We start from the raw sequence: 13,045 nt of genomic DNA, 5'->3' as shown, positions 1-13,045 counted from the left end.
CATACGTTGCACCAATATCTCTACGACAAAATTGGCATCCTAGTGTTTCTGGTACACTGTGAGTAGCTTTCTATGCAGCTGCTATAGAATTTGACATAGAAACATTGAATTTGACGGCAGATAAGAACCACTTGGCCCATCTAGTCTGCCCTTTGTGACTAATATGCAATATTTAGTGAGAACGTTAGATGCTAGGTATAGGAGGACATAACCGTGTAGATACAGCACAATAAACAGAAAACTTTATATAGTTTCTTTTTAAGCACATTGACAAATTGCAACGGACGTACTGCATTATGTAAATGTATCACATATAGAATTATCATTCCAGTCTCCCTGAAATTAAATCAAGCACATAGGTAACGTTTGTGCTAATAAATAAAACTTGTAAATACACACTATATAAATACTATATAGTATGGGTGCAGTATTCCAGCTATGGTCTGAAACATAGTTCAATACGACTTATGGCTATGATAGATTTTCTTTACATGAAACGTTTGAGAACTACATGCTATTATTATAAGATTAGCATTCTTCACTTAAATTCTTGGTTTAAGGAACACATTATGCTGCTGGCTTCTTGGCATGTCAATGGCATCATCACTGCAACGTCAGCTGTTCTTTTATTACGTCCATGTGTCCGTCTTAGCCATCAATGAGCTGGTGACCTGCTAGAGAATTGTGTTGGCTGTTAGAAATGTATACAATTCAGAAATGTATAACACACGTTGCTAATTTATATATACTTATTTAATAATATTTAATAATTAGTCACTTTTGTAGATTGCATTAGTATGACTAAGCAGCACACTGTTCCCGCTATTCTCAAAATATCCGAATGGAGGCCTCTTCTAAGGGTAGTGTATAGATCCCCTTCAGTATTTGTACATGGAAGTGATGTGGAGTGAGGGCGGAAGTGCAGTTCCATGCCCATAAAGTCCACCAAAAGAAGAAACTTGTCCCCTCGTGGGCTCATGTTGTTCGCCACGCTTCGGGCAGGTTTATATCCCCCCCTTTATGTCCACGGGGATAGTAAGGAATGATGATGGACAGTAACTGATGACATCAGGGTACACATACTGAAGGGGATCTATCCACTACCCTCTTCTGAGGGGATATGTTCAAAATCCCGGTACAGGGGATGCTGGCGCTTAGAACCCTGGCGCCGGCTTCCCGACCGCCAGCATCCCAAAGGTAAGTAGTGGGGTTGGGGGGAGGGTTAGGATTTAGGATTAGGCACTAGGGGGAGGATTAGGGTTAGGCAATAGGGGGGAGAGTTAGGTTTAGGGTGCAGGGAGGTGGAGGTGAGGTTTAGGTGCTAGCGGGGGAGGTTAGGGTAGGGAGAGGGTAAGGATACCTACCAACAGATGTCGGTTTCATAACCCTATGGGGATGCCAGCATTGGGATTTTGACCGCCGGGATCCAGAATGCTGGCATCCTGTACCCATTCCCTTCTGAGCGGGCACAAGTGCAAGATCATGCATGCTGAGAAAAGGCCGGGAGGCTAGAGTGACATCACCAGGTTTCTAATCAAATTTACCCGGAGATGCACTGTAACGCCTTTACAGATAGAGGTCTGTGTCCCATAGAGTAGCACTGCTTTGCGACAGGATGGGGAATAGAATCAATGCCAAATTCACACTGCTCCTTTTCACATACTAAACATCATGGAGTCTCATAATGTTTTTAATATAGATCTGGCAGTTTTTACCAGAGCCGTAACTAGACTTTTTGGTGCCCTGTACCAGAAAGAGCATTGGCGCCCCCCTCATTTTTCAAAGTGATATAATGCACCCAAAAAAGGGCCATGGCTTCATGGGGAAGGGCCAGGGAAGAGATAGGGGAGGCCAGGAGATGCTGGGGATGAAATAAGAGGAAGCTACAAGCAAGAATGATATTAAACAGAAATTTGACAGGCCCAAACAGCGCCCCCTGACCTGTGGTGCCCTGTGCGATGGCACCGGCCGCACTACCCTAGCTACGGCCCTGGTTTTTACCCCTGGTTATGCATTTAATACCATTGCCATTTTACATTTCGGGGTCAAAACTGTTGAGAATTGATGGCTTACAAAAACCGTCACTTAGGAATCAGATCAGGAAAAACATTGCAAAATGGAGGCTTCTCTGTTAATCAACCATGAACTATAAGAATAGTGATTTAGAACGGCTTGTGCCTATTTCCACTATCACCTGTTTTTCTTGTTAGTTTACTTTTATACAGTACACAGTACAGATTTATGTCAAGATCTGAAGCTAATAGTTAGGACTTGGCAGTTATTTTTCCCCAAGGATGATACCATAGCAATTGTTACCATGAGGGAATAAATAGAATGTATGTGTAGCATCACTACTGAGTTGTGTGACTTCTGAATAGACACTGTAATCTATACTTAAGGGCATATGGAATGTTATCACACTGTCCATCATTCACTGTACACGTACAGTACTGTAGTATAAACTTTTATACATACAGTAATAAATAAACACATTTTATAGATAGAATCTGTATTTTCTTTTGTTTTAAGGGAAATACGAATGCTACTGACTATTTAAAGGAACACTTTTGCAATAATAATAATAATAATAATAATAATAATAATAATAATAATAATAATAATAATAATAATAACAGCAATAGCTGAGATCTGGCATTGTTCTACTGGCCCAATAAGTATTACCATATGTAAGGGACACTTACTGACAAGGAATAGACAACCATACTAACATTTTGTTTTACAAACTGCGCTTTGTTCAGTATGTGTTTTGGGATGACATATAATTTGCATGCACAAGCAAGCTACTCTCCTTCATACAAAAAGCAGCCACATAAATGACAGTTACAGCTCCCTGTGTACAAATTATTCTTGCCCAGGAAAATAAAAGTGAAATGTAAACCACAATTGTAAGCAGATTTTATATATATATATATATATATATATATATATATATATATATATATATATATATATTCTCTGCCAGGAAAAATCAGGTGTCGTCTTATCGAACACCCATGTTGTGATTACACTAGGAGAAATAACGATATGTGATAAGAGTAGTTGTGTTCAGTTCTCACCTAGTACACACAAAACAAGACATGTTTTTCTTAGCTTTAAAAGCGAACTGTTTCATACAGAGGCAAATACATTGGGACATTTTATGAATATAGGTACATAAAATTGTCCCAATGCAACCAATCAGATGTTGGCTTTGATTTTGTAAACTGCACCATAAAAATGAAAGAATCTGATTGGTTGTTATTGACACTGGATGCGCTTGTTTAGTTGCTGTGGGCATGTAATCATTTTCATAACTGTACCCCAATATATCTACTGACACCTCAAATATCTCTATCCATTGAACCATTCCTCAATTTAAATTGCTAGCTCCTCCGTTCATTAGTGCTGTTGCCCCCAAACATCATAGATCTCAATCATTTACTAGTCCCATGTATAGTGCAAAACTAAGTAAATTGTACCTATATGTTATACGGTTAGAGAGATGTTATATACTTGCAGCCATATGCACCTCATTGTAAGCTCTTCTAGGCAAACACATGGTTTCCGGTTTCCCGGAAACCCCCCTGCCCAGCTCACACCATGACCACAAGTAAAATGGTATATAATACAATTATACTAGAGCTGTACTTTTTAAAGATCTCCTCAGTATCACAAATGAAATAATTAGCAGCACCTGTGGATCTTTTAAAATATGTCAGCCAGTAATAATAAATACACCTGTGCACCAACTAGGAGATCTGAAAAACATGCACTGCTAGGGGTGCACTGCTATAGACCATATATGCAGTAGGGTTAATTATTAATACTGTTTAACAAACATTGGGCCTGATTCAGACTCACTCGCGAGCGGCTGTCCGCTCGCAAGTGGGGGTCGATGTTCTGCACTGAGCATGTGCACGATGGAGGGAGCTCCGTCGTGCGCACGCGCCAGACGCGACGAGCAAAGGACTTTCCTTCGCTCGTTGTGTCTGATCAAAGGGGGCGTGCTGTCGATGTTGATTGACAGCACGCCCCCTTTGGTGGGCGTGCCTCCCTGACGGGGGCGTTTCTAAGGGAACGCCTCCCGTCAGAAGCCGGCCCACTGACATCACTAGTGATGTCAGTGGGAGTGATTTTGGCTCTGATAGAGCCAAAATCACTCCGGGCCTTGCGGTTGAAAACCTCAACCGCAGGCTCCGGCTCGCAGTTTCGATGGTCGCGATGGTCAAGACCATCGCGGCCATCAAACTGCACGCTCGTATAGGCTGTGGGTGGTGACCCACAGCTATACGAGCGTCCAGGAGGACGCTCCATAGTTATGGAGGCCGGCCCTCATTCAGAGCGTGCGCTCTGCTCAGAGCGTACGGCTCTGAATGAGGGCCATTATCCAGTGTATAAGGAGTACATATATGTTCATGGCAGTGCTTGGTTCTTCTGCCCCTTCCCAAGACTCAGACTTGTTCTAATGCTCTGGAATGGTGCCCACATCTGAAATAAAAACATTTAGCTCAGATAGGATGGCCCTACTGCCACATTTAATGGCTTACTGTGACTGCTGGTCATGTATATGTTGGAATTATTACATACACTTTGTATGAGGCAGACTATAGCTGGTTAAGTGCTAATTATGCCCTCTTCATGGACTGGCCACACTCACGCTAAAATCAAGCATTTGGAACCCCCCCTCTAGATATCCTGCATTTGCTCCTGGTTCTCCTACATACTCTACAGAAATACTGTACATAACATATAAAAGTAAGAAGAAAATGTGGCCAGGGGGCTATATAGCATTACTTAAATCCAAGACGACTTTAGTGAAATTCTTTAACAAAGATAACTGTTATTACCATGCAGGGGATTCTAGCACTCAGTGCTCTTTTTCTTTTTCCATGTCGTCGTGTCAATTTCTTCATAAATAGCCCTAGAACAGATAGAAAAATATTACTGTTACCGTACAGTTAATTCATGTACAAAAAAAACAAACAACTTTTAACTTTTTTTGCCCCATATTCTACAATATATAAGAAGATGGCTTATAAACAAAGCTATTAACTCTTCTAATCTCTTATACTTGAAAGAGAAAGTTCAAATGTATCAGCTTTACCAGCTTCCTTAAAACATTAGGCCTCATATTAAATTGCACGCATATACTAGTTTTTTTTTACCCTAATAAATGTATATGAATTAGTCTGACAATGCCAGCCATTGTTTCCAATGTCCGTATACCAACTCATGTTTATACTTATGGTCAGGTGATTTGCTTTAAAATGCTGCCTCTAATACCTCTTTTACACCAAGTCCTTGGTCTGACTCTAGATTTGGAACACGTTTCCCACCCGGATCAGACCCAGGACAGACCCATTTTACACTGCGATGCCAAACCGGGGTATGCCGGGTCGGCACCGTTCACACCTGAGCCGGGTCTTCCGGCGTTGCAGTGGACGCTTGGAGATGATGTAATCTCTAAGTGCCACTGAAGCTGGCCAATCGAGTAGAATGCGTCACGACCTGGGTCATCGTGACCCGGATCGCGCCGTTTACACTGCCCAATCCTGAAAGCTACCCAAGTTGGATCCTAGGGTCACTGGACCCGGGTGGATCCATTTGCACTAGGGGTGTGCACCGGCCACTTTTCGTGTTTTGTGTTTTGGTTTTGGATCTGGATCTTTCTTCGTGTTTTGGATCTGGATTGGTTTTGCCAAAACCACCCTTCCGTGTTTTGGGTTCTGGGTTTTGTGTTTTGGATCTGTATTTTTTTTTAAAAAAGCATAAAAACAGCTAAAATCACAGAATTTGTAGGTTTTTCTGCTCCTATGCTATTATTAACCTCAATAACCTTAATTTCCACTCATTTCCAGTCTATTCTGAACACCTCACAATAGTGTTTTTATGTCCAAAACGTTGCACCGAGGTAGCTGGATGACTATGCTAAGCGACACGAGTGGGCGGCACAAACACGTGACCCATCTAGGCGTGAAACTGCAGTGGCAGACAGGATGGCAGTTTGAAAAACTAGGCCCCAAACTGTACATAATGCAAAGAAAAAAAAGAGGTGCAAGATGGAATTGTCCTTGGGCCCTCCCACCCACCCTTATGTTGTATAAACAGGACATGCACACTTTAACAAACCAATCATTTCAGCGCCAGGGTCTGCCACACAACTGTGGCTGAAATGATTGGTTCGTTTGGGCCCCCACAAAACAAGCTGGCAATTAATGTGTCCCTGCACAAACTGGCTCTATGGAGGCAAGATGTCATCCTCATCCTCCTCATCCACCGATTCCTCACCCTCTTCAGTGTGTACATCCTCATCCTCACAAAGTATTAACTCGTCCCCACTTGAATCCACCACCACAGGTCCCTCTGTACCTTCTGGAGGCTGGTCTCCCTGGAAGAGCTGATAATTCATTTTGATGAACATCATCTTCTCCACATTCTGTGGAAGCAACCTCCTACGCCTTTCGCTGACAAGGATCCCGGCTGCACTAAACACTCTTTCGGAGTACACACTGGAGGGGGGGCAACTCAGGTAAAATAGAGCCAGTTTGTACAGGGGCCTCCAAATTGCCTCTTTTTCCTGCCAGTACAGGTATGGACTGTCTGCCATGCCTACTTGGATGCTGTCACCGATGTAATCCTCCACCATTCTGTCAATGGTGACAGTATCATATGCAGTGACAGTAGACATGTCAGAAATTGTTGCCAGGTCCTTCAGTCCGGACCAGATGTCCAAACTTGGTCCTGCCTGCCCTGCATCACCGCCAGCGGGTTGCTTAGGATACCTAAGTTTTTTCCTGGCAGCCCCAGTTGCAGGAGAAAATAAAGAAGGAGCCGTTGACGCGTCACGTTCCGCTTCAGCTGACAGTGTGTTCACCAGCAGGTCTTTGCACCTCTGCAGGCTTGTGTCGGCCGGAAAGAGAGACACCACATAGGCTTTAAACCTAGGATCGAGCACGGTGGCCAAAACGTAGTGGTCTGATTTCAACAGATTGACCACCCTGGAATCCTGGCAAAGCGAATGAAGGGCTTCATCCACAAGTCCCACATGCCGAGCGGAATCGCTCCGTCTTAGCTCCTCCTTCACTTTCTCCAGCTGCTTCTGCAAAAGCCTGATGAGGGGAATGACCTGACTCAAGCTGGCAGTGTCTGAACTGACTTCACGTGTGGCAAGTTCGAAGGGCTGGAGAACCTTGCACAACACGGAAATCATTCTCCACTGCGCTTGAGTCAGGTGCATACCCCCTCCTTTGCCTATGTCATAGGTGGATGTATAGGCTTGTATGGCCTTTTGCTGCTCCTCCATCCTCTGAAGCATATAGAGGGTTGAGTTCCACCGCGTCACAACCTCTTGCTTCAGGTGATGGCGGGGCAGGTTCAAGAGTGTTTGCTGGCGCTCCAGTCTTCGGCACGCAGTCGCTGAATGGCGAAAGTGGCCAGAAATTTTTCGGGCCACCCAAAGCGTCTCCTGCACGCCCCTGTCGCTTTTCAGAAAATTCTGCACCACCAAGTTTATTGTGTGAGCAAAACATGGGACGTACTGGAATTTGCCCAGATGTAATGCCCGCACAATATTGGTGGCGTTGTCAGATATCACAAATCCCCAGGAGAGTCTAAGAGGGGTAAGCCACTGGGCGATGATTTCCCTCAGTTTCTCTAAGAGGTTGTCGGCGGTGTGCCTCTTACTGAAACCGGTGATACACAGCGTAGCCTGCCTTGTAACGAGCTGGCATTTCTGAGATGCTGCTACTGGTGACGCTGCTGCTGTTGCTGCGTAAGGTGATACATCTACCCAGTGGGCTGTCACAGTCATATAGTCCTTAGTCTGCCCTGTTCCACTTGTCCACATGTCCGTGGTTAAGTGGACATTGTGTACAACGGCATTTTTCAGGACACTGAGGACACTTTTTCTGACGTTTCTGTACAGTCTCGGTATCGCCTGCCTAGTGAAGTGGAATCTAGACGGGATTTGGAACCGGGGACACACTACCTCCATCAATTGTCTAAATCCCACTGCACTAATGGCGGATACCGGACGCACGTCTAACACCAACATAGCAGTCAAGGCCTCAGTTATACGTTTTCCTTCAGGATGACTGCTGTCGTACTTCATCCTCCTCGCTAAGGACTGTTGGAGGGTCAATTGTTTAGTAAAAGTAGTGGTGTTCCTACTTCCTCTCTGGGATGATGAACGACTCCCAGCAGCAGCAACAGCAGCAGCGGCAGCAGTAGGCGTAGCAATGCAGGATCCTCCAGAGGAATCCCGGATAGGAGAGTCAGTCATGCCAGTGACATGGCCTGCAGGACTACTTCCGATCCTGGCTAAGGAGGAAATTGACGAGGAGGGAGTTGACGGTGTGGTTTGCAGGCGCTTGGATACAACAGGACAACGGGATTTAGGTGTCCCTGGACTGCTTACGGTCTTAGCCAAAGTTTCTGAACTTGACAGTAACTTTTTATGAACGCGCTGCAGGTGCCGTATAAGGGAGGATGTTCCTAGGTGGTTGACGTCCCTACCCCTACTTATTTCACCTTTACATATGGTACATATGGCAAGACAGTTGTTGTCCGGATTTGGATAGAAATATTGCCAGACCAAAGAGGTGGAATGTTTGGTCTTCTGCCCAGGCATGACCGTGATGGGCTTTTTCATCCCACGGACAACAACTGTCTCCCCCGGAGCCTGATTTAAACAAACCACATCACCATCAGAATCCTCCTCGCCAACTTCCTCCTCAGCGCCAGCTACACCAGTATCCTCATCCTGTTGTACTTCAACAGTGACATCTTCAATTTGCATATCAGCAAGTGGACTGTGGGTGCTCCTTTCAGCACTTGCAGGGGGCGTGCAAATGGTGGAAAGAGCCACCTCTTCCCGTCCAGTGCTGGGAAGGTCAGGCATCGCAACCACCACCACACTTGGACTCTCCTTGGGGATTTGTGATATCTTCTTAGAAAGCACAGTTCTTCGCTGTGCTTTTGCCAGCTTAACTCTTTTGATTTTTTTAGTGGGAGGAGGGCTTCCATCGTCATGTGAAGCTGAACCACTAGTCATGAACATACTAGGGATCGACCTTAGCCGTTCCTTGCCACTCCGTGTCGTAAATGGCATATTGGCAAGTTTACGTTTCTCTTCAGCTGATTTAAATGTCTTTTTCAAGGTCATTTTCCTGAACTTTGCCATTTGGGATTGTATGTGCCCTCTACTATGACATTGGGCATCGGCCTTGGCAGACGACGTTGATGGCATGTTATCGTCTATGTCATGACTAGTGGCAGCAGCTTCAGCACTAGGAGGAAGTGGTTCTTGATCTTTCTCTATTTTATTTTTATCGGAGAAAGTTTGGTCCTCCATTTATGTTATATCGATTTGATATATACGTGCGGCTAAACACAGAAAATAATTTTTTTTTTGGTTTGGACTGGAGTGTACTTTGTGGGTTACAGCACCCTTTAACGGTCAAGCCAGCCGGCCCTTTACTTATGACACAGGCGCACGCTTGGCACTACTTTGTTGATGCACGTGCGGCTACTGCGCACACAATTCACAAACACAGAAAATAATTTTTTTTTGGTTTGGACTGGAGTGTACTTTCGGGGGTTACAGCACCCTTTAACGGTCAAGCCAGCTGGCCCTTTACTTATGACACAGGCGCACGCTTGGCACTACTTTGTTGATGCACGTGCGGCTACTGCGCACACAATTCACAAACACAGAAAATAATTTTTTTTTGGTTTGGACTGGAGTGTACTTTCGGGGGTTACAGCACCCTTTAACGGTCAAGCCAGCCGGCCCTTTACTTATGACACAGGCGCACGCTTGGCACTACTTTGTTGATGCACGTGCGGCTACTGCGCACACAATTCACAAACACAGAAAATAATTTTTTTTTGGTTTGGACTGGAGTGTACTTTCGGGGGTTACAGCACCCTTTAACGGTCAAGCCAGCCGGCCCTTTACTTATGACACAGGCGCACGCTTGGCACTACTTTGTTGATGCACGTGCGGCTACTGCGCACACAATTCACAAACACAGAAAATAATTTTTTTTTGGTTTGGACTGGAGTGTACTTTCGGGGGTTACAGCACCCTTTAACGGTCAAGCCAGCCGGCCCTTTACTTATGACACAGGCGCACGCTTGGCACTACTTTGTTGATGCACGTGCGGCTACTGCGCACACAATTCACAAACACAGAAAATATATTATTTTTTTAGCACTTGGGGGGAGCACCCCTGATGGACAGAGCACCCCCTGGACAACACTACAGCACTCCTTTAGGACTGGGACACTGCACAGGACTTTGGAGTGGACACAGCCCCTATGGAGAACTGACTGCACAACACAGTCCAGCCAGCCCCTATGGACTTTGAAGTAGTGGACACAGCCCCTATTAACAACAGCAGCACAGCACAACACAGCCAGCCCCTATGGACTTTGAAGTAGTGGACAACAGCAGCACTACACTACACTACACTACACTACACTACACAGCCCTAATTCCCACCCTCCCTCTTCACTGTCCACAGCCGAGTGAGAAAATGGCGCCGACGCGGGTACCTTATATAGGATCCAAAACCCGCGAGACTCGGAAGGCGGGATGATGACGTTTTGCCTCGATTTCAGATCCGAGTCAGGCGGGAAAAGTCGAGCCTGACTCGGATCGGACTCGGATCGGGGGGGCTCGGGGGGGTTCGGATTTCAGAAATCCGAACCCGCTCACCCCTAATTTGCACTAACAAAAATCCCAGGTTGATGAGTGTACACATGTACAACCCGGGATTTTCAGGTCGGTGTAAAAGGAATATTAATCTGTTCCTGCTCCACCATTGAATGCATTTAACACAAGTTAAAACCATACACAAAGCCCTTAAGAGGAGAAAAAGAAGGACTCTGTGCTCTCTAGTATCCATATTATCTTAGCGTAAGGTTAAAAAATATATATGCTTAGTTATATTCAACTCACACTCTAAGTAGACAGAAACCTGCCCCATGTTAAATTGTTGGTTTTCTTTCCTATACAATCTCTCATTCTGTCTGGTCTGATGCAGAACCGCAGAGGGCTCCATTTTCACAAGTTGAACACATAGGTTCAGTGTAGTTACCATCAGGGATCTCCGAATCGGAAGTTCTCCAGTAAGTGAGCTTTACTTCTTTTACCTCTGGGCCTGATTCAGCAAGGAACGCAGATGCTAATATGCACACAATTGATCGATGTTTGTGCTCTGGCAATGCGTGACCTAACAATAGCAATCGGAACTGCGAATGCAGAGGTTACGCAGACCCAAAGCAAAGTGATTGACAGGAAGTGCCGTTTGTGGGTGGTGACAGGGGGGTGGTCGGGCGAAGCAGGCATGCCAGTACGTTTTAATGCTGTTGCAGGGGCGTGCATAAATTATCCTATGCGTGGCCATAAGCAGCCCTAGCACTGATAGCGTGCGTGGCTGTTAGCAATTTCTGAGTAAAGTCAGGGCTTGTCCAAGTGTTCATATGGGTCCGATGTTACCGATTGTTTCGCTGTGTTCCCCTAGTATACAGATGTGAGTAAGAGGAAGTGGGCGTTCTTATGTTAGGATGCGATCGCAATGTGAATGCACACATTTAGATAGCACCACCGATATTAGCAACTGCGGTGTGTGCGTATAAGCAGAATAGCGAACCATAGTGAATCAGGCCCTACAGTATGTCACCTAACTCCAACCGAAAATAAAATGTTACAGTAGTTTTGAGTAGAGTTATCTTTTCATGTGTGCTCAGTTTTTTTTTTAACCATAGTTTTTATTCATAGAAAAGGAGAATACAATGACATCAACAACAAATTGTTAAAGATCTAAAAAACATCAATAAAATTGAAGTCCTATCCATATCATGTTAAACAACATAAATATTCACCTTACGTTTTCATATCAATTTTTAAACTAATAAAATTAAAAAGAAAGAAAAAAGGAAAGAAAACAAAAATAAGGGGAAGGAGGGGGGCCAGCATATAATAATATCGTAGTAGTAGAACTCATCCTATACAAATAGTACCACCATAGCATTTCTAAAATATAGTATTTGGACAGACAAGGCATCAAATCCTAGAGACAGTAGTAGTTGACCATGGGTCCATGGGTCCCATATCTTATAAAATGTATCTAACTGTTCCCTAAGAGCAAAGGTGATTTTCTCCATATTAGCAATAAACCAAATCTTGGAGTGCACTAAATGTAATGCAGGGGCGGATGGTTGTTTCCAAGACTTGGCCAAAGTACACCTTGCAGCATGTAATATTTGGAGAACTAGATTATTTGAGAGGGAATTCAGCCCAGATACAGGTAGCCCCAATAGGGCAGTCCATGGGCTCAAAGGGACCGAGAAGTGAAGTACATTGTTAATAAGGATTTTATCTCATTCCAGTAATTTGTGATTTTGGGACATGACCACCAGATATGTACAAAATCACCCCGCTGACCGCAGTTCTGCCAGCACAGTGGGGAAGAGGATGGAAAAATCTTACACAATCTAGTGGGAACCAAGTACCATCTCATATATATTTTATAAGAGTTGTATCTTTTATCAGAGTGGAGATGGAAGATTTTCCCACATTACTTCTAATGATTTCCCACGATTCCTCACTCGGCGGAGGACCCAGATCAGCCTCCCACGCTACTTCACGGGAAAGTATATTTGCAGAAACTGAGGAGCGGTATAGAATACAAATGATACCCTGTCTCGTAGGTGTATCGTAACAAAGCCTCTCAAAAGGCGTAAATGGTCTACAGATAGAATCTTTAGGGAGAGAATTAAGAAATGACCTAATTTGAAAGTATTCATAGAGAATTGGGCGAGAAATTTTATATTTTTGTACCAGATCCTCCACTGAATACCAGGTAGTGCCCAGTATAAAATCAAACAGAAATCTAGGACGTGATGGTAGATTGAACCACGAGTGTGACCTATTAGTATATAATCCAGGAAGAAAATCCGGGTTATCCCAAATGGGAGTCAGGGGGGATGGATAGGATGAAAGGTTAAATTGCCTAGTGCATAAAAGCCATATAGAACG

At 44.4% G+C, this 13,045-nt stretch overlaps 1 protein-coding gene across 1 annotated transcript in view; it reads right to left on the bottom strand.

The window, feature by feature from the left end:
• Positions 1 to 270: 270 nt before the first annotated feature.
• TOM1L1 (target of myb1 like 1 membrane trafficking protein) overlaps positions 271 to 13,045 on the bottom strand; it is a 202,183-nt gene continuing 189,408 nt past the window's right edge. Inside the window, exons 15-16 of the mRNA XM_088473337.1 lie at positions 4,848 to 4,921; positions 271 to 674 (exon numbers count right to left, since the gene is read on the bottom strand). Coding sequence (XP_088329463.1) covers positions 4,861 to 4,921 — 61 coding nt within the window. The 3' untranslated portion in view covers positions 271 to 674; positions 4,848 to 4,860. The remainder of the gene's footprint in view (positions 675 to 4,847; positions 4,922 to 13,045) is intronic.

This window comes from Taudactylus pleione, unplaced genomic scaffold (assembly GCF_031769625.1).
Source record: "Taudactylus pleione unplaced genomic scaffold, aTauple2 ptg000016l, whole genome shotgun sequence".
Classification (NCBI taxonomy): domain Eukaryota; kingdom Metazoa; phylum Chordata; class Amphibia; order Anura; family Myobatrachidae; genus Taudactylus; species Taudactylus pleione.
The sequence above is the reverse complement of the archived record's forward strand: the minus strand, read 5'-3'. Positions and strand labels throughout refer to the sequence as shown.